The sequence below is a fragment of the Parasteatoda tepidariorum genome, chromosome 3 (assembly GCF_982258835.1).
Source record: "Parasteatoda tepidariorum strain Cologne lab strain chromosome 3, Ptep-v5.0, whole genome shotgun sequence".
Classification (NCBI taxonomy): domain Eukaryota; kingdom Metazoa; phylum Arthropoda; class Arachnida; order Araneae; family Theridiidae; genus Parasteatoda; species Parasteatoda tepidariorum.
In genome coordinates, this window is record NC_141757.1 from 2,903,593 (window position 1) to 2,923,659 (window position 20,067).

Here is a 20,067-nt window from a genome sequence, read left to right on the forward strand (position 1 = left end):
AAAGCAATGAGTTGTTCTCCAGTCAAATGAGCTGTTGTGGCAGAAATAGGCATATGACAAGTATTAGTCGATAAAAAAGCAATACAAAAAAAAATAACAATAGAATCTTAACTGTATGTAATTGTTAGAAAGAGTCTTGAAGTCAAATGTGCAAAATTGATAAGATGATAAGCGCATTTCGAGCGTGCAAGTTCTTAAACGGTCATTTGACCGATTATGCTATGTTTGGTGTTAAAAATTGGTTCTAGTTTTTGACAATTGTGATTTTTTGTAGACCCCTGTATGTATATATATTTTTTAGGTTACTTCGCCTAAGCTCTCTTTAAAGAGGAAGAGGCAAGAAGAGGGTGAACAGTTGAATTCCGCCAAGAAAGGTCTCTTTTCAAATGAAGGGTCAAAAGAGATTTTGGCAGAGCGACCAAGTCATAATGAAGATCCTACATCTTCTGCTAATAAAGAGAATAAATCCATTGCAGTGAACTACTCTGCTAATAGAGACGCAAAACATGACATACCCGGACCTTCTCACGAAACGTGTTCGGTTGAATCAAACAAGCAAAAGTTTGAAATGGTAAGTTATGTACAGTTTGTCTACAGTAAGAATGCCCCTTGCCACAAAGTCTGAGGCCGTCTGCTTCTATGGAAACAAGAATGGTGCATTTCATGGAGGGTTTCCCTTTCTCTCATCGACCCAAACCAAAACCTGTTCTAAATAATGATCCCACACCCCTACTTGAACATGGTGTGTAGCGTTTTTAAAAAGTGCTTAAATTTTCTTAGATTTCCGTTAAGCCCTTAAATGTGCTTTTACCATTTGGTGTTTTTAAAAAGTGCTTAATTTTCCCTTTTCAAAAATGAGATTTTTTTTCGTTACCATGTCGATTTTTGCTACGTATTATGCAAAAGCGTGCTTTTCACATTGTTCTATTCAACGTTTTGACAATTTATTTCGGCGTACCTTCGGACCATAGCTTATGAAAGCGCCAATTATTTTGCATGTTTGAGGAAATACTTGTGAGTCCATATGTGAGTCTACTGAGCCTGGTTCGGTGAGATTATTGCCTTCTCATGTGCAACTCTGTTGAATTTTGCAAGATATTCTCAATTTCAGATTCATTTTCCACCCTCTCATATCGTACCAAAAGATCTCTCGGATCATTTTATAACGGCTAATATAATCAAGAAAAGAGTTCTTTGTCAGAAACTAGTTATTTTAACATGATCATCTAAAGTCTTTAAAAATTATTTTGCATTTTGTTAATGTATATAGTGCTTAAAAATATTTTTTGAGTGCTTGAAAAGTACTTTAAGGGTGCTTATTTTTTGTTGAAAGTTTTGGCTACGCACACTGTTGAAATAATTATACCTCGTTACCTTAGTCACCACTACGAATCCTGACGAATGGCTTGGGGAGTTTTTACTTTTGACAAACTATAAAAGATTGCATTCAAACTAAGCACAACTCAATAATATTATATTAATTGATTTAGTTATCAAGCAAAGAGAGTATAAACGTGAAAATTATTAGTAGAGAGGATACTTTAAGCAATAATACTGAGCAAACAAAATTTTTTTTTTATGTTCCTGAAACCTTAATATATGAAGGATCTCTTTTTTAATCTCCTTTTTGATATGAAGGATGTCTTTATTTCACCATACCCCAAGAACTTTTAAAGTTAATTAATAACTTTTTGCACAGTATTTTAAATCTTGTTTAGCCGAAGTTAATTCCATACAAAAACAATTTTTAATAATTATTTTTTATTATTTTATTAATTAGTGGCTGAATAAATTTTTAATTGTATCCTTTGCAAACTTTGACATTATTTTAAATTATGTTATTTTATATGCCATGATGTAGAATTTGAGTTAAAACTGCAAAATAGTTCACCAGAAATAAAAATTTAAAATTACTTTGTTTCTTAGATTTTGTTAACTCAGTAACTATTCAACTGATTTTATAAAAGATTTATATTTTCTCATTCAAAATTACGTATTTTGAAATTATGCAAAAATCATTAAATAAAATACTAAAATAAATAGTTATTAGGAATTATTTTTTTGCTGGGAAGTTTATTTTGATAAAAGAAATATTTACTGATAAAATGAATAAATAATTATTGGAAATTATTTTTTTTGGGAGGAAGTTACTCGTTTGTCTGCAGAAAGTTAACATAAGGATTTAACTTTTGACTACTCTTTTAACTAAGCTATTGGGACCATGTTTTCCAGCCTCACGATACCCCCCATATTTTGATAGTCAAAAATCAAAATAAGGAAATGGTGAATTTTTTATTTTGCAACTATAGTTAACACTCAGGGTGCGTAGCGTTTTTAAAAAGTGCTTAAAGGTGCTTATTTTCGTTTTTTAAAGGCCCACAAAGGTGCTTTTTTCATTGGGTGTTTTTAAAAAGTGCTTGATATTTTCTCTTTCATAATCAGATTTTTTCTTTACCGTGTTGATTTTCGGTTCGAATTATGCAAAAAGACAGAGTTCAACGTTTTCACAATTCTCTCTACCCTAGTCTATTTCGCCCTATTTTTCAGTTCGTAGTGTATGAAAACTCCATTCGTTTTGCAAGATTCAAAATTTCATGATTTCTGACAATTGTCAAAAACAATGAGAAAAGTTTTTTTTTTTACATGACGGTTAAAGCAAGATAAAACCGTCAATTGCAAAAAACTTTCCAACCCTGCCTAATTATATTTTTTTAAAGTGCTTAAAATATTTTTTGAGTGCTTAAAAGGTGCTTATTTTTTGTTGAATAGTTTGGCTATGCACCCTGAAACTTATTGTTTAGCATATTTGAGATTTTTATGTATCATTTTGATTGGCAATCTGAAGGTAAAAATCCAATAATTAGAACAAAACTTGGAGATTTTTTTTTTTCTTCTTCTGTATAAATAACATTATACAGAGCAATTGGGAGAGAAATGGGGCGAAAGGTAACGAGTGTGTTTATAAATATTAACTAGCATCATTAAGAAAAGAACCAGTAAACCTGACAACAATTATTGGATTACACTGCCATCAATACCTTATCTGTTGTTATTACAGGGTTGCCACTTCACAGGAAAGAATAGGGAGAACCTGGAAAATAAAGAGAATTAAAAAATCGCCTAAAATAATAGGGAAAATGCAGGGAATTTTGAGTTTTCCTTTACAAATGGGGAAAATACAGGGAATTTTGCTTCTTATTTTAGTCTTTTAAAAAATGGTGATTACTCAAAATGCGTTCTGTGGGATATTTAAGCTACCAGGGGTCTGTTTAGAGGACATTTGGGTCCGTTAACGGACCCTTCACAAAATATCTTTTCATAAAAACGGACCCTTCACAAAATGATTTTTCTTTTAATCGGACCCTTCACAAATTTTTTAATCTTTGTTATTGTTTTGTTAATCAAATAAACCCTTCCCAGGGCAGAAAACAAGAAAGATGGATGTAAACGAATTAAGTTTTGTCTTCCACAGACGATTCTTCCATTATTCGTCCGAAATGAATATTTTGCGTTCAGCAGTATAGGCTAAATACCAAATATTTGTATGTTTTATCTCTAATTTAGAAGCAGCAATTGCTGTTTATTTTTGAAAATTTAATTTTTTAATTATAATTTTACCGTGTTGAGCATAATCTTGTATCTATTTACAATTAAAAAACTTCTTGAAAAAGTTTCTTGCCATAACCGGACCCTATTTGCACAAATTCATAAAAGCGGACCCTGGTTGAAAGAATGTGAGTAATTTTTCCACAATTTCACGAAAAACGGACCTTTCACAAAATGTCTGGACAGACCCCTGGCTACAGTAAACTATCTCATTTACTATGGCATTATTTAAATATGTTCATCTGTTCCTTTTTTTTACTCTAAGCATACCTTCCAAGTCTCCTGTTTTTTAACTAGAAATCCGGTATTTTACATCTATCTCCTGTCCCCTCGTATATTCTCAAATTTCTCTGTATTTGTTGAAGAAATTTTTAAACAACAAATTTCGTGATAAAATATCTACTGATGGCAAAAATGCTTCTCTTATTCCTCAACAGATGGTGCTATTGCCAGTACTGTGGTACGTTGAGTGCTGTGGTTGTGAGTTTAAGTCGAGCCGTGATGGCTCGAGGGATAGAGCATTTGCCTTCCAATGATGTGAACTGGTTTCGAATCCCAGCGATGACTGGCCGATATGAATTTCGCATCCAGTTTGCAGCGACCTCAGTGCTGACGTGAAATATCCTCTGTGGTAGCTGGATCATGGCCCCATTGCCGTCAGACTTACCCAGCAAAGTTTTCTTGGTTTTTCTCTCCATGTAATGCAAATGCGGGCTAGTTCCATCAAAAAGTTCAACAAGAAGTCAAAATTTCTACCACTACTTGATCCACAGGGTTTCCATGGATCAGGGAGAACAGGGAAAATCTGGAATAGTCAGGGAATTTTATTTTAACTCTAAAAATCAGAGAATAGTCTGGGAAAGTTGCAATTTTTTTACAAGAACCTGGAATATTCCTGTATCATACCTGGAAAATAACCAATCTTAAAATTGTCAGTAACAGTAAACAGTTATTGAGATTCGAGATAAATAATTCTAACATCTATTACAATTATTTGTTGTAAAAATGTCACATTTTAGTCAAACTGAAGTGTTCCCATCCTCATTTTTTAGTATTTTTTTTTATAGAAAATTTAATATTTCACATAACAAATAAAATAATCAAAGTTTTCTGATGAAAATTGGGTCTCAATTATCATTGGAATTCAAAGAATTTTTTTCTGATAATGAGTGGGAACCCTAATCCAGAAGTTTCCTTGTTTTCTGGATTGGGTTTAAAATTACAAGGCTACGGGGTAAAATCTTCGCTACTTTATTTCTCCAATGTTGGCCGACATGAAATAGTAATTTCATGAAGTGGTAGAATCTGATTAATAAATTATTTAATTCATAATTTATTTTCTAGAAAATGTCTAATATTAATTTTGAAATGAGTGTATCCAGCTAAAAACTGTTCTTTCTTTGTTTTCAGTTGATGGATTTTGTGTTGATGGAGTCGCGCTTATCGAGTTGGGAAGAAAAATCGCAAATGAGACATAATTTTTTCAAATCGTTAGAGAAGGCATCTGAGCAGTTTATTTCTAGTCTAGACTTCAGTAATTTAATCGATACTATATTTGCAAACATAAGAAAACATCCCCATAAAATAAGTCAATTTCTCCTCGATCTAAGAATACAATTGAGAGAAAATAGAACTCACGACCAGTGTGAAGTCGAATCACCATCGAAAAACAAAGTTATCAAGAATGTGCCCTCTGGAAATTCTGTTGTCTCTGAACCTGATTTTAAGAAACGAGAGACATTAGAAATGCCATCTCGGTCATTGTCTGATAAAAAAACTGAAAAAAATTTCAACGTTCATAATCTGAAAAAATCCGAATCTATGAAGTCTGAGAAAAAAGTACGTCTTTCTGCCATTCCGATATTATCAGCTGAGGAAGCTCAGAAGAAATTAGATGAAAAAATTTCAAAATTAGATAATCATATGGAAGTAAGTATGATTTATATTTGTACGATAAGATAATTTTGCAAAGTATTGTACAAATTAGTTTGGTCCATTTTTGTGTGGCCAAAAATGCATTTATTTCGGAACAATATGAAAGAGCAGATTAATTAAAGTATTGTCCATCGCTGGCTACTACTTTTTCCCACCTCTCAGGCAATTTTCGTATTCCATCTCGAAAAAATGTCTCTTCTTTTGAGGCGATCCAAGTTGGGAGCCAATTTTCGATTTCTGGTGAAGGAAGTGAACCAGTGACACCATTCATGTAACATTGAAACAATTCCCTACAAGATTTATCAGTTGGAGCATTGTCACCATAACATAGCTGCCAAGTGTGCAGATTTTATCGGAACGGTTCCGATTTTTATGCCTTGTTCCGTTAATACGATTTTGGGTCAAAATGTTCCGATTTTTTATCATAGCGTAATTTTTTCTTTTACTCTATAAAGCGATCCATGTCCGATTGGCGAAATCCAATCAAGTCGCGTTATCACTTAGCTCCACCTCTAGCTACATTCATATATTTGATGACGTATGTACAGGTCACTTCACAGACACCAAGAGGAAATTTTAGCTTCCTGACTCCTTGTCTTTTACTTGCAACCGTACAGGTGTTTAATGTTTACTCGGAACGCATCTTTTTGATTCGAGTTTAGCTTTGAATGTTTTTCCACGTGGTAATCTGAAAAAATGTCAAAAATTCGGCGAAGTCAGTGTTTTTGCGACAATTATAGTGAAGAATTTGATTTCATCAAAAAATCAAGAAAGGGGACATCGTACGCGTTATGTATTGCTTGCAATACAGACATTAGTATAGCACATGGCGGAAAGTGTATCATTTCACACGGGAAAACAGCCAAGCATGCTACCGAATATACAAATATGAAAAAGGCGGCAAAAATTTCCGATTTTGTGTCGTCCACTATTGATCTACAATCAATTAGAAGCGAAATATTGCTTTAGGGATTTCTCCTTGAACACAATATTCCGTTAGCTGCTGCGGACCATGCATCAAAGTTGTTTTGTGCGATGTTTCCAAAAAATAAAACTGAGTTTAGGGGTAGCATGAATGTGTCTACTTTGCAAGCAATTTTGATTTACCAAGTCCCAAATGATTCAGCCTTGTTATAGACAAGTGTTTGATGAAAAGTTTTTAAAATTAGCCAAATCTGCTACAACTGTAGCACTTAACAAGAAGAATTGATTATTTTGTTATATGTGTTTATTGTCACATATGTTTGAGTAATAATAAAATATTTTGTTTTTAAATATGTTTTAAATTACTAAAATCAGCTATCATTTCTATTTAATTAGTTTGTTGAATAATTATCAGAAATCTTGTCAGTTGATATGTATTACAATCAATAATAATTGTTACATTAAATCTTATACAGTTACAATTATGCAAACATTTAATGTAAAGAAGTAAACTTTAATGTCGCGATCGCGTGACGTGTTCCTATTTTTTTCCCTGGCAGGTATGCCATAAACTTCTACAAGCATTCAATGTGCTTCAGCTGCACTTTTCTTCCAATTAATGCGGAAACATAAATCCTCTCTCAAATGCTGCTTAATTACCGCTACACATTCAACAAAGTAAGAAACAGGGTTTTTGTAAGAAACTCAAAGCGATATCAAATGAATATTATTGACAGATGTCTAACCTCTCTAAAACCAGCTGTCACTACGAAACATTCATATCAGCCAGAGCCATTTTTGGAAAATGGACCGAACGAATTTATACTCCCAATAACTAGTCATTCTTGTGATTACTTTTTAGCAATTTGATTGTAACAGTTACAGCAACAGGTGACAAAAAAATAATAAATAAATAAATAGCATTACTTTGTTAAAAATGCATGAAAGAAATATACAAGCATGTCTACTCTTATTATAAATACATTAGTATGAAATATAAGTTAACATACTAATGTATTTATAATTCGTAATATAAGTTCTTTAAGTAATTATACTATTAAAAAAATATCACAAACAAACAAACAAAATTGAATTGTTTTTTAGATATCTTTATAAATGTAATTCTAATGCTTGTAAAACAATGCTAATTTTATTGTAAAATTGGTGTATTTTATTTGAAGGGGATTTCAGAAATATTTTCATAAAATTTAACTTTGGAAACAATTCAAATAAGGAAGGGGGACAAAACCTTACTCTGTAGCAAACGTCTGGTGGAATAAAAATATTCTTTGTCATATTTTCTTTGTAAATGTTACAATTGATATAGTGTAATTGGCTTTATTAGTAAGTTATAGCGCTCGAGATGAATTTTCTTGTCTAATGATCACTCACCATTTGATAGATATTTTTATTAAAATTAAAATAATAAAAACAATAATATTGACTTAAAATTATTATGTTGCAGATTCTCTTATCTGATCTAAAACAAACACTACTACACACAATTTCTCAGAATTTTCTTAACTTTTTTTAGAAAATAACAAAAATAATAATGTAGTTTTCGATCCAAAAAAAAAAATAATAATAATTCCTTTTTGTTGAAAAAATATTTAAAAATTATCTGGTGTAGCTAAGTTAGCATCATATTATTTATTTATGCCATATAATAAGAAAAGGGAAGAAAAAAAGGTTACTTATACATTTCTAGATAATGTAAAATTATTACTTCAAAAATCTGAAAAGCTCTTATTGCTAAGCAAATAATTATCCCAAAATTCCCAATGAAATTATTGTAAATGGTTTCAGAAATTTCTCTATATTATGAAATAAAAAGGAAATTTTTAAAAATCTTCTACATAAAAATGTTATCAATTCTGTGCTATAACTTAATATTATAAATTATTAATGTTGAATATTACAATTTGAGATAATCACAAATAGTTGGTAAAAATTATAATTGTTGTTGCCTACTTGTACAATAATGTTATCTGAATACCTCACTTTAAAATTGGCTATTTAAATATGCATAAACCTTTCTAATGAGTTCACCGTTACTTTTGAATTGTTTTGATTTTCATCTTATTCTACTATTTTAACATATTTTTTTTCTCAATTTTAAGAAACTACATAAAAAATTAAAGATACTTCAGGCAAAAGAATTATCACTGGATGACCTTAACGATGAGGACTCTACCTACATTCTAGAAGACAGATATAAAAAGAGGATACTTGAAATTCATAAAACATGGTGCAGATTGAAAAATCAATCGGCACGCTTAAAGTTTGAAATGGAAAGAAGATATTTTTTTAAAGGTAATGGTGCAAAGTTTACTTATAATTCTTCATTTAATCAATTTTCTTCATTTCATTACTATTTTGAGTTTCTTTTTAGTTCAACTCTGTGGATTCTTTTTGGGTTATAAGCATAATTTTATGTTTAGTAAAAGTCTATTCAATCCACGATAATGGAAATGTTTCAATGAGCTTGTGGCTTTAGTAATTACATAAATTAATGTTAAAATCGCAATGAAAAAGACTAGGGATTTTAATGGAATATTTTTTGAGGCCATTATTTGCATTGAAAGTTGATTTCAACAGTTAGCTGTCAAGAATGGTGAATAAAATAGTGAACAAAAGGCACATCCATTTGAAGTATGCTACAAAATTCCTGTATGTAGTTAATGTTGTGCCAAAACATTAAAAATTCAACCAGTAAAAACCAAAGTTTTGCTAAGTTGTTAAAATAAATTTAGTCTAGTTATTTTTTTTAAAGATAATATAATAAAAAATAGTAAAATTTAATAAAATACTTTATATTATTGTCACTTTTCTTGTACCCATTCTACACTATGGAAAGAAGAAAAAAACTTGCTAGCCTGGAAATTTTAAGATTTTTACTTGGAAAAATTATGGGAAATTTGAAACCTTCTTTGAGTGGCCACCCTGGTAGGGTCATTGATTTAAGGAAATCGTTATTGGTTTCTTCTTCTTTTCTTTGTCAGCGCAACAGCCAATTGCAGGCCTTGGCTGCCACAGCAACTGACAAATTCCAGTGTCTCCTATCCATGGCAACTCCCTTCCAATTTCTATTCTTTTGGATTTTCAGGTCATTTTCTATGTTGTTGAGCAATCTAGTAGATGGTCTGCCTCTGGGACGTCACCCCTTGGGGTTCTTAAAGGTGACCATTCTCATGGCACTATTTTCAGGGTTTCTGCATACTATGGGTTTATTTCTTGGAGAGTTTATTTCTTATACTATGGATTTGTTTCTTAGTTTTGTCGTTTAGATTGTTAAATCGATGTAACCTAATATTGTGATAAAAAGAAGGTTTGATTATAAGTTGTTGAAAAAAATTCCGAATTATTTAATACTGAGTTTAAGTATGTATATTCAATTAAATTTTTTTAAATAGTTCAAGTAGAGACAACTTTATCCAAAGAAAATTTATCTTTCTACTTTCAAGTTATAATATTTATGCTTTTAATTTCTTTCATACTCTGTTGTAAAATTCTGTGCCCTTTTTTTTTTAACATTTCTTTTTGTTTCCTCTAGGAACTAGATATCATGAAATCAATCAAGCTGTAGAGAATTTAATTAATAAACGGAAAAAAGTTGATAAGTTTCCAAGTTATGTAGACATCTTCAACCTAGTGAAAGCAACTAATGAATCAATCAATCTTGGAATAAAAGAGTCTGAATATTCTAGTTTAGGTCAGTATAATATGTATATTACCTGAGTTAATAATTTATATATGTCAATTATTTCTAGTCTAGCTCATTTATTCTTTCTTTCAAGTAATTTCTGAATTAATTTTAATTGTTTATTATTCAATAGTTTGCAATCTAGTGCATACCTGCCAAATCTAATTTTTTTTTTTAGCAAAGACTCTTGTGTTTTAAGAGTATTTCCTGTTCACCCGTATATTCTCGAATTTCATTGATTTTTTAAAGAATTCCTCAACTGATGGCACTATCATCAGTTCTTGTGCAGCCGTGTCGACCAGACCGGATGTAGTGAGATTGCTGCTATGACTCGTTTATTCAGTGAATAATTTTACCTATAAAAATCTAACAATAATTTCATTTTAGCAGCGATGACTCAGGTGGTAGAGTGTTCGCCTTCCAACGAGGTGAACCCGGTTCGATCCCGGCGATGGGTGGTCGATAAGAATTCCACATCCGACTTGAACCGACCACAGTGCTGACGTGAAATATCCCAGTGGATCATGGGTTAGAGTCCCCTTGCCATCAGGCTAACAGTGGGAGGTTCTCGTGGTCTTTCTCTCTATGTAACACAAATGCCAAATGCGGGTTAGTTCCATCAGAAAGTCCTCAAGGAAGGCAAATTTCTCCTACTACTTGATCCAGGAATTTCCTTGTCTTCTGGATTAGGCTCAAAATTACAAGGCTACACAAGGAGCATTAGTAGCCGTAAACCAAAAAAATTGGGTTGGCTGTTCAACGATGGTTATAATGTAAAATAAAATAATTTCGTTTCTTTGCATTGTATTTTTACTGATCGTCAAAATGTAAATGTTTCTTAATCATTTATTGTAGGTGTTAGTTGTGCAACTAAAAAATTAACTGTATTCTTTTTTTTTTTTTTTTTAAAGACAGTTAAAAAATATAGCTGATGTTATGTTAGGTATACTGTAAATTCTGTTTAGCAATACAGAGCGCAAGAAAATTTTCTCTTAAGTTTAAAAATTAGTTCATCACTTGCTGTTGAAAAGTAATTTCCTTTGTTAACTGTTATGAACAGAGCTTTGATTAAAATTTTGTATGCAAAGCTAAATAAGCTACTTATGTTCGGAAAATGTAAAAATTCTGTAAAATAAGGCTAATTACTTGTTATTATGAAAATTGTGTTTGTAGTTTAAGTAACTATGAATAATGGTTTTTAAAAAAAAATTTCATGGTGTGTAGCGTTTTTAAGAAGTGCTTAAAGGTGCTTCTTTTCGATTTTTGTTTTTTAAAAGCCCTTAAAGGTGCTTCTTTTCGATTTTTGTTTTTTTAAAGCCCTTAAAGGTGCTTTTTACATTCGGTGTTTTTAAACAGTGCTTAATTTTCTCTTATTGAAAATGAGATTTTTTTCTTTACCATACCGATTTTCACCACGTATTATGCAAAGCCGTGCTTTTCACGCTGTTCTATTAAAAGTTTTTGCAATTCATTCAGCCAATATCTATTCCAACTTACTGTCGGTCGATTGCATTAAGCCAATCATTTTACTGATTTGATGAAATACTTGCGAGTCCGCATGCACATATATGAGCTGGATTCGGTTCTTTATAGTCAATTGGAAACAGTAGCCAATATTGTAATTATTTCGATTCAATTAAGAAGTAAATAATTGCAGAAAAGGGCCACTAGCTAGAGTGTTCAACGTTCAACTCGATTTCTGTGCAAGAGGCAATGCAAGTTACGATTATTTTTTAAGTGTAGTATGCAAATTTTATTTCTAATCAAAATTTCAACTATTTTCTGGCAAATAAATTTCAAAAATTACAAAATAGAAGTGCAAAAATAAAAAAAATTAGAAAAAAAAAACAACATTTGAAATATGCAACAAGGGCTTAAAACTCTTCAATGCAATACTAGTGGTTAGAATTCTTGAGTTAATTTTTGAAATAAAGGAAAATCAAATGCATACACTATTCTTTAAAATGAACTAATATGCATATGTTGCACCTATTTTTAATTGCTTCATGAGTTGGCAGTTGTAAAGCAATTATTATTTTGATTATATCATTTTGCAGTATTATTTTAGGTGGGTTATATTGTATATATTAAACATGATCATAACGTTTTTAAAAAATGCTTAAAGATACTTATTTTCGTTTTTTATAAAAGCCCTGAATGGTGCTTTTTTCGGTGGTTTTAAAAAGTGCTTAATTTTCCCTTTTCAAAAATTTTATTTTTTTCTTTACCATATTAATTTTTGCCACATATTATGTAAAAGCCTGCTTTTCACATTGTTCCGATCAATGTTTTCACAATTCATTCACCTACAATCCATTTCGGTGTGCCGTTGGTCTGTAGTGTATGAAAGCGATAATAATTTTACATGTTTGATGAAATACCTGCCTTTCTGCATGTGCGTCTACTGAGCTGAGTTCGATGAGATTCTAGCACTCTCATGTGCAACTCTGCTGCATTTTGCAAGGCATTCTCAATTTTAGGCTTCATTTTCCGCCTTCTGAAATTGAACCAAGAATCTATCAATCTTTTTATGGTGGCCAATATTATAAAGAAAGAGTTCTTTGTCAGAAACTAGTTATTTTATCATGATCAGACGAAGTGTTTGAAATTATTTTTGCATTTTTTTAAATGTATATGGTGTTTAAAAATATTTTTTGAGTGCTTGTAAAGTAATTAAAAGGCGCTTATTTTTTGTTGAAGGATTTCACTTTGCATCCTGTTTGTTAAATTATTTAAATAAAGTAAATTTTTTTCTGGCCTTCCTTTTTTTTCTAACCCATTTTCTGAAAAATTTAAAAGCTCTATGTTTCATAATAGTGTAAATGTCAGTCACTTTTTGATCAATACAAACCGAATTCTTCATCTCAGGGAGGGAATTAAGTGTCAACTATCTGTAGACTAAGATCTGTAAATTAAGTGTAGACTATCTGTAATGCGAAAACTCACATTTCAACTGTGATCAATGGACGCAAATTTTATTGCTATTTCATCGGAAATCAAAGTTTTTACCGCTCTCTAACAGAGGAAAATTAAATTTACTGAGCGAAATGAAATCTAATTTTTTTATCTATATATTTGAAACAATGGTCGCCAAACTTGCATAGATTCTGAGATACTGCACCATTTTTAAATCCCATTGTGAATTACTAACCTAAAGAACTATCAATTTTATTCGGAAAAAAAATATTGCGTTTGGTTTATCAGCTTAGTGGCGAAATCAAGGTCACTGGAGTGTTAATTTGATCTACCGAAAATGTCCCTACTCGGGTCCGATGGTTTGGTGATTATTGGTTTTAGCATTGGTTATGATTTGTCTACAAAAGTCTTATATCATGTTATTGTTTTTTCTCCATGCTTGTTTTTACTTACATCCTGTCTACAATTTGTGACGTACGTTAGGGCAATCCAGTGAATGTCTCACCCTTTGTTTTGCAGCTCGTGATATATTTGAAGAAGTTGGTAATGAATTGAAAAAGAGGCGAAGAAAGGACGAAGAGTATAATTTTGGTTGTTACTTAACAGATGATGTTAAATTGGAAGAAGATCCTGCTGAAGGAGATGAAGAATTAAAGATGAAACTAACAAATAGTGTGATTCAAGGAGAACAAAAGCTCAAAGAAGTATGTCTATTTTATAATAAATATTTATGCTGAAGACCCTTAAATGAGCCTTTTTTTTATCTGCGTGGTATAGTTTAGGCTTATTACAATCAGCCAGCTGCTCTAAGGCTAATTAGGAAAGTGTGCACATGGTGCATAGCTTTTTTAAAAAGTGCTTAAAGGTGCTTATTTTCGATTTTTGTTCTTAAACAACCCTTAAAGGTACTCTTTTCATTGGGTGTTTTTAAAAAGTGCTTTATTTTATCTTATCAAAAATGAAATTTTTTTCTTTACCATGTCGATTTTTGCCACGTATTATACCAAAACGTGCTTTTCACATTGTTCTATTCAACATTTTCAAAATTCATTCAACCATAATCTATTTCAGAGTACCGTCAGTCCATTGCGTATGAAAGCGCTAATCATGTTACATGTTTGATGAAATACTTGTGGGTCAGCATGTGCGTCTACTGAGCAGGGTTCAATCTCTCATGTGCACCTCTGCTGCATTTTGCAAGATATTCTCAATTTCAGGCTTCATTTTCCACCCTCTGATATCAAACCGTAAAATCTCTCGATCTTTTTCTAATGGCTAATCAGGGGTCTGTCCAGGCCGAATTTACTACCGTTTAGCGGTACCTTCACAAAAGTCAACTTTAGGAAAAACGGTAGTTTCACAAATTCAATTTTAGGAAAAACGGTAGTTTCACAAAATACTTTTTCTTAAAATTTTATTTTTGTATCCCTTAAGAAACGATAAATACATATTTTTGTGTTGATTTTTTAATATAATTTTTAATTTTTCACAAATTATGTCTAAATTTTCACAAAATAGGTACCTCTCTGAAAAACCTAGACAGACCCCTGCTAATATAATCAAGAAAATAGTTCTTTGTCAGAAACTAGTTAGTTTATCATGTTCATGTAAAGTCTTTGAAAATTATTTTGCATTTTGTTAATGTATATAGTGCTTAAAAATATTTTCTGAGTGCTTAAAAAGTACTTAAAAGGTACTTATTTTTTGTTGAAATATTTGGCTACACACCCTGTATAAATCTTTAACAAGGCTATTTACTTCCATGAGCATTGCAACTGGGGAGCGTTTACTAAAAAATTGATACTGCCACTTTAACCCAGATTTGGGGTTTTAAACATATTAAACTGTATTTGGACAGGGCACCTGTGTTTTACTGTCTTAAACTGTCCAAAATCTTGAACATTGTTAAAAAGTAAAAATTCTAGATTTGTAACCATTGTACACATAATAAGTACATATATTAATAAATATTTGATACTTTTTATCCAATTTACTTTAACTTATTAAAGGAAAATAATGTAATAGGAAAAGATTTATAACTTTTGAAGCTGCACAATTCATTGAATAACAAAAGTGAATACCTTTAAATATGAATAAATATGCTTTTAATACTGATAAATTATGTTTTTGCCTAAGGATAAATAATACAACATTAAAAATAATAATAAACTTTGATAAAAACAAAAAATTGTCTCCATTTTGTTTCTTGTTCAAAAGTTAACCTTTTATTTTTACCAATATTTTTTAAAAATTGTGACATAATTTGCATAAAAGAGTTTTGAACAGGAAGGTTTTATCCATTCTCTACTAAATCTTGCCAACTCTGCTTTAACCTTTTTCTGAAATTAGCATTGAACAAAATCAGATTCATCAAAATATAAGGGATAACCGCAATAGTTTATTCAAGAGGGCAGACGAAAGTTATTATTAAGTTCTTTTAGGCAAAAATAATACATTTAAAATAATTTTCAATATTTATTTGCTGTGTTTTATTACTTTATTTGATGACAATCGAAAAATTAAAAACTGCATACAATTTTTACATAACCTTAAAATAGTAAATATAAAATTTTAATGAAATCGGTTGAATAGTTCACAAGATTTTAAATGTGATATTTTATATAATATTTTTAATCTATACATATTGTTGAATTAACTTATTATTTCTGATATGAAATTTTTGTAAAACAATATAATTTAATCCTAACAAGTGAACATTATGGTGCTACTGGAAAACAAGAAGAAGTGCACCTTTTTGCCTTAAAAGTAGGCTTGTCAGTTTGACAAGTGGCATAAGACAACAACAACAATCCTAGCAAAAAGACAAAAAAAGTGGCTATTATATGAACAGGACCTATCGATATTTTTTACCAACTCATTTCAGTTGGAGGAAAAAGTGGCTACCCTCTTGACACAGCGACTTGGTCACAGAACGTTCCCGAGTTCTTGCAGAAAGAGTTTTCCTTTTGGAAATAGAAAATTTTGCTTTTCTTGTCTGCAGAAATTTTCGAAAGATTTTTATCTTTTGACAATTGTATTCAAAAGATGCCTTTCTCGCCCATCGAAGTGAGGAATAAAATGCTCATGATTTTCCTATCGTCATTTGGGAATAATGAAAAATAAAAAATAATGAAGTAAAAAATTTGGTTTTCTTTTATATAGTTATTTTCAGTCTATTTTTTCATGCAGTTATTAGATCTGATTTCCTCATAGCTTTAAAAATCCGATATTATTTATTGCAACAATTGAATCTCGAAATTAAAATACGCATTTAGTAACCCCTTTCTGTAGAGTCCGATTCGTGTGATTTCGTCGTCGATCTTTTTTTTTTTTTCCCCGGTAGTTACTGTTACAGATTTCATTATTTTTTTTTTTTTTAATGTGATGATCAATTACAAAATGCAAGAAAGGAAATAATTAATGTGTTATCTCTCTACGAAATGCAACAATATCGCCCTTAATATTAGAATTAAGAAAATATCACATATTCAATTAAAAAAATAATTTTATTTGATAAAATTTTTTTTTTTATTTATTTATTTAAAAAAAAAATTTTTTGTTGAAATTAACGCTTTTATTACTTTAAATTAGTAACAAATATCTTTGTTATTCTTAAATATCCTGTAGAAAGATATTAGTATTGGAAAGATATGTTGCAGAAGGCCTAAAAAAATTCTGCTACAGGGGTGTTACTCAATTATTAGAATCCACTGGCTAATAACTAAAAATTATAATTTTCAGTTCTACGGAGCTCTGTGTCAGTACAAGTTACTATTGCTAGCAAAAGTGTTTTGCCATTTTTATCACCAATCAAAAATTTTATGACTTTCCGTGAACAACTGACTGACAGATAACTAAAAATAAGATAATTATAAATTTTAAAAAATACATTTTTAATGTAAACTGAAAAAGAAAAAATAAATCTTTTTTTTCATCAGACTGGAAAAAAAAAAGGACTATTGAAAAACAGGGGTGGATAAAAGGATGGTGATAATAAATTTGTTGCAAAAATGATACTCCCTAGATTTTTAGTTTGATAAAAGCAAAATTATTTTTGTCTATTTAAGTTAGATATTTGATTTATTTTATTGTTTTTAGTTAGTTTAAATATTTAATTTGCTCTAACTAGTACTTGAGTAAGATAGTTGAACATAGTGTTCCTTTAATTTGATAACAGAAATTCCAGACAAATTTTTTTCTAATTTTGATCTAACAGGGTGCGTTACGTTTTTAAAAAGTGCTTCACCTTTTTGGGATGGGCGAGTCATAAATATATTCATATAGAATCAGAAACAGGGTGGAAAAAAATAAAAAGTGATAGCTTAAGTTTCGGCATGGCTAATTTAACAACCTTATTTTTGCTTTCACTTTAAATCTAATGCATACAATTTATGTTTGTTTAAAGTGTAACTATATGCTTTTTAATTTGAACTACGTCTTGGTGATATTAATAACGGAAACTATTATCACCCCACCCACAAACCAACTGCAATAAAAATAAATAGGCTACAGTTTTATCTTTCTTACTGTGATTTTCGCCACCCTGAAAATGCATATATGACTCGACTCTCTCGATGAGGTTAAAGGTGCTTATTTTTTATTTGCATTTTTAAACGCTCTTGAAGGTGCTTTTTTTTTATTCGGGGTTTGTAAAAAGTGCTTAATTTTCTATCTTTTGAAAAGAGATTTTTTTTCTTTGCTATGTCAGTTGTCGTTCTAAATAACAAAAAATACATGATTTTCACAATTTTCTCTGCAATTTTTATCAGAAACTAGTTATTATATCATGATTATGTGAAGTTTGTGAAAATGTTTTTGAATTTTATTGATTTTATGTTCATAAGTTAAGAACTTTTAACTATAGAAAAAAATAATTTGTATTACTGCACAGATCCTAATTATGATTTTTTTTAAAAAAAGTGCTTAAAAGTACTTTTTGACTGCTTAAAAAAAACTTAAAAGGTGCTTATTTTTTGTTGAAAAATCTGGATATGCACCTTGTCTAAGCATTGATACAATTTTTGTAGTGTGTTGATTTATAGATAAGAATTTATCAATTGTGTATTTTTGACTTAGTTGCTTCTTTATTTCATAAGCTTATTGAAAAATATGCTGCACAACAAGAATCTGTAGGAAGTGAAGAAGAAGCAAACGTAGAAGAGGGAAGTGAACAAGAAGAAGCAAATGCTGATGATGTAAGTGAACAAGAAGAAGCAGACAACGAAAGTGAACAAGATGATGCAAATGACAAAAGGGAACAAGATGATGCAAATGCAGAATATGATGATGACAACTTGCCATCCACAAATCCTGCCACTCCAACTGCTGAAGGTAATATTTAGTTCAGAAGTTTTTATTTGTAGCAGTTATACTTCGTTTCACTTCAAGTTAGCACTTCAAGAAATGTAATACTACGCCTTTGAAAAGTAGTTCTTCTTTATTTTTGAATTAATTACAGTTTAAATGTGCGTACAAATATAAATATATGTGGTATAGTAAGAAATGTGTATAAACAAATTAATTTTACAATAGCGAAAACTTTACAGAAAAAAATATGGTTTCTTTATATAAAAAAAGAACAGTAAATATTATAAAACATACATATGATCTTTTTCATGATCAATGATATCTTGCCTATATTGCCTTAATTGAAATTTATGAATTTGTAAAATAAGAAAAGGTTGCATACAAATAATAAGTATCTGAAGTAAAGTATTTACGTGCATCTGTGTATAATATATATATTTTTTAACTTAGATTTAATTAAAAAATTATCTTTTTAAATATAATTTTGTTTCATTTAAAATAAGTTTCGCTTAGTTAAAAAATATTCATAAAAAAGTCTATTTTTTAAAAGTCATAATAAGGATATCTGATATTTAAAAATTATAATAAGAAATCAGTTTACAATTAGTATCACAAATCAATTATTAGGAATGCTGGAAAAAAAATCTTGTTCTTTTCTGTATTTTGCTCAAAGTTTGAGGAAGATTCTGGTAAAAAAGAGAGAAAAAATCAGTGCTTTGTTTTTTTTAAATGCCAGTATTAGCCACTTTTTCTCCCTTTTTGTTACTTCATACCCCAACTGTCTTAGAGCAACCCAGTTACCACGACAATGGTTGCAATCTGGTTTACCTGCCTTTCTCTCCAGTGCCAACTTGAGGTGAAACGGAGTATAGTAATATAGTAGTTTTTAGATTTTCGTTATTTGAAATTCATACTAAGAATTTTAATACTTTTCAATTTTTCATATTATAGCTGCTGCAAAAATGCTGAGTAAGTTTACCTAATTTTCAACTTTTAAGAGCTAGACATTATCCATGAGTCCATACACTCTCAAAAAATCCAGGGCAAGCAAAGGGTCTGTCGCGAAAGACTCATTAGAAATGCGAAGACAAGCCAGAATGTGCTCCCGGGATGCACTTTGCACAAACCGGGAAAACCCTATTGCCATTGCTAAAGAAGCCACTCTTCAGGTGGCCGCTGGCAAATCTCGACAGCGCTGTCTGGTCGGCTCTATTGCAGGAAAGGCCAATGGAGCCCCCAGGATCAATACCAATCATCTGCCAATACCAATCATAGGATGAAGGGACCCTCCAAGACTTGTTTTTCCTGATGGAGTAATGCTCGTCAAAAGTCAATGAGGCAACTGAATACAATGGCTCAACTGAGCCCTGCTTTGGCATTTTGTAAATTATCATCACGTTTAAAAATCATGAAATCCTTAGTAGTAATTGCTGAAAAAAAGGTCGACAACAAAATCACGCAAATCGGACTCCCTTCTCGAAATTAGGTTATTGTAATAAATAATATTGTGTAAAAAATATCGGATTTGAGAACTATGGAGAAATCAATAACTGCCAAAAATACAATTGAAACATTACATCAATTTGAAATACTAGCGCTGTTAATTGTGCGCGTCGAAAAATTCTTATCTAAATGCACAATTCAAATATTACGTGTCAAATGTTACCAAATATTAC

General features: G+C 30.6%; 1 protein-coding gene across 2 annotated transcripts in view; it reads left to right on the forward strand.

Moving 5' to 3' along the window:
• Positions 1–20,067, forward strand: part of LOC107439717 (uncharacterized) — a 44,023-nt gene that overhangs the window by 21,158 nt on the left and 2,798 nt on the right. The window contains exons 3-9 of one of the 2 annotated variants that reach the window (XM_087158596.1): positions 302–571; positions 5,017–5,535; positions 8,586–8,778; positions 10,019–10,177; positions 13,604–13,788; positions 18,181–18,415; positions 19,343–19,360. In XM_087158596.1, coding sequence (XP_087014722.1) covers positions 302–571; positions 5,017–5,535; positions 8,586–8,778; positions 10,019–10,177; positions 13,604–13,788; positions 18,181–18,415; positions 19,343–19,360 — 1,579 coding nt within the window. The remainder of the gene's footprint in view (positions 1–301; positions 572–5,016; positions 5,536–8,585; positions 8,779–10,018; positions 10,178–13,603; positions 13,789–18,180; positions 18,416–19,342; positions 19,361–20,067) is intronic. The other variant, XM_087158597.1, reaches the window with a different exon arrangement.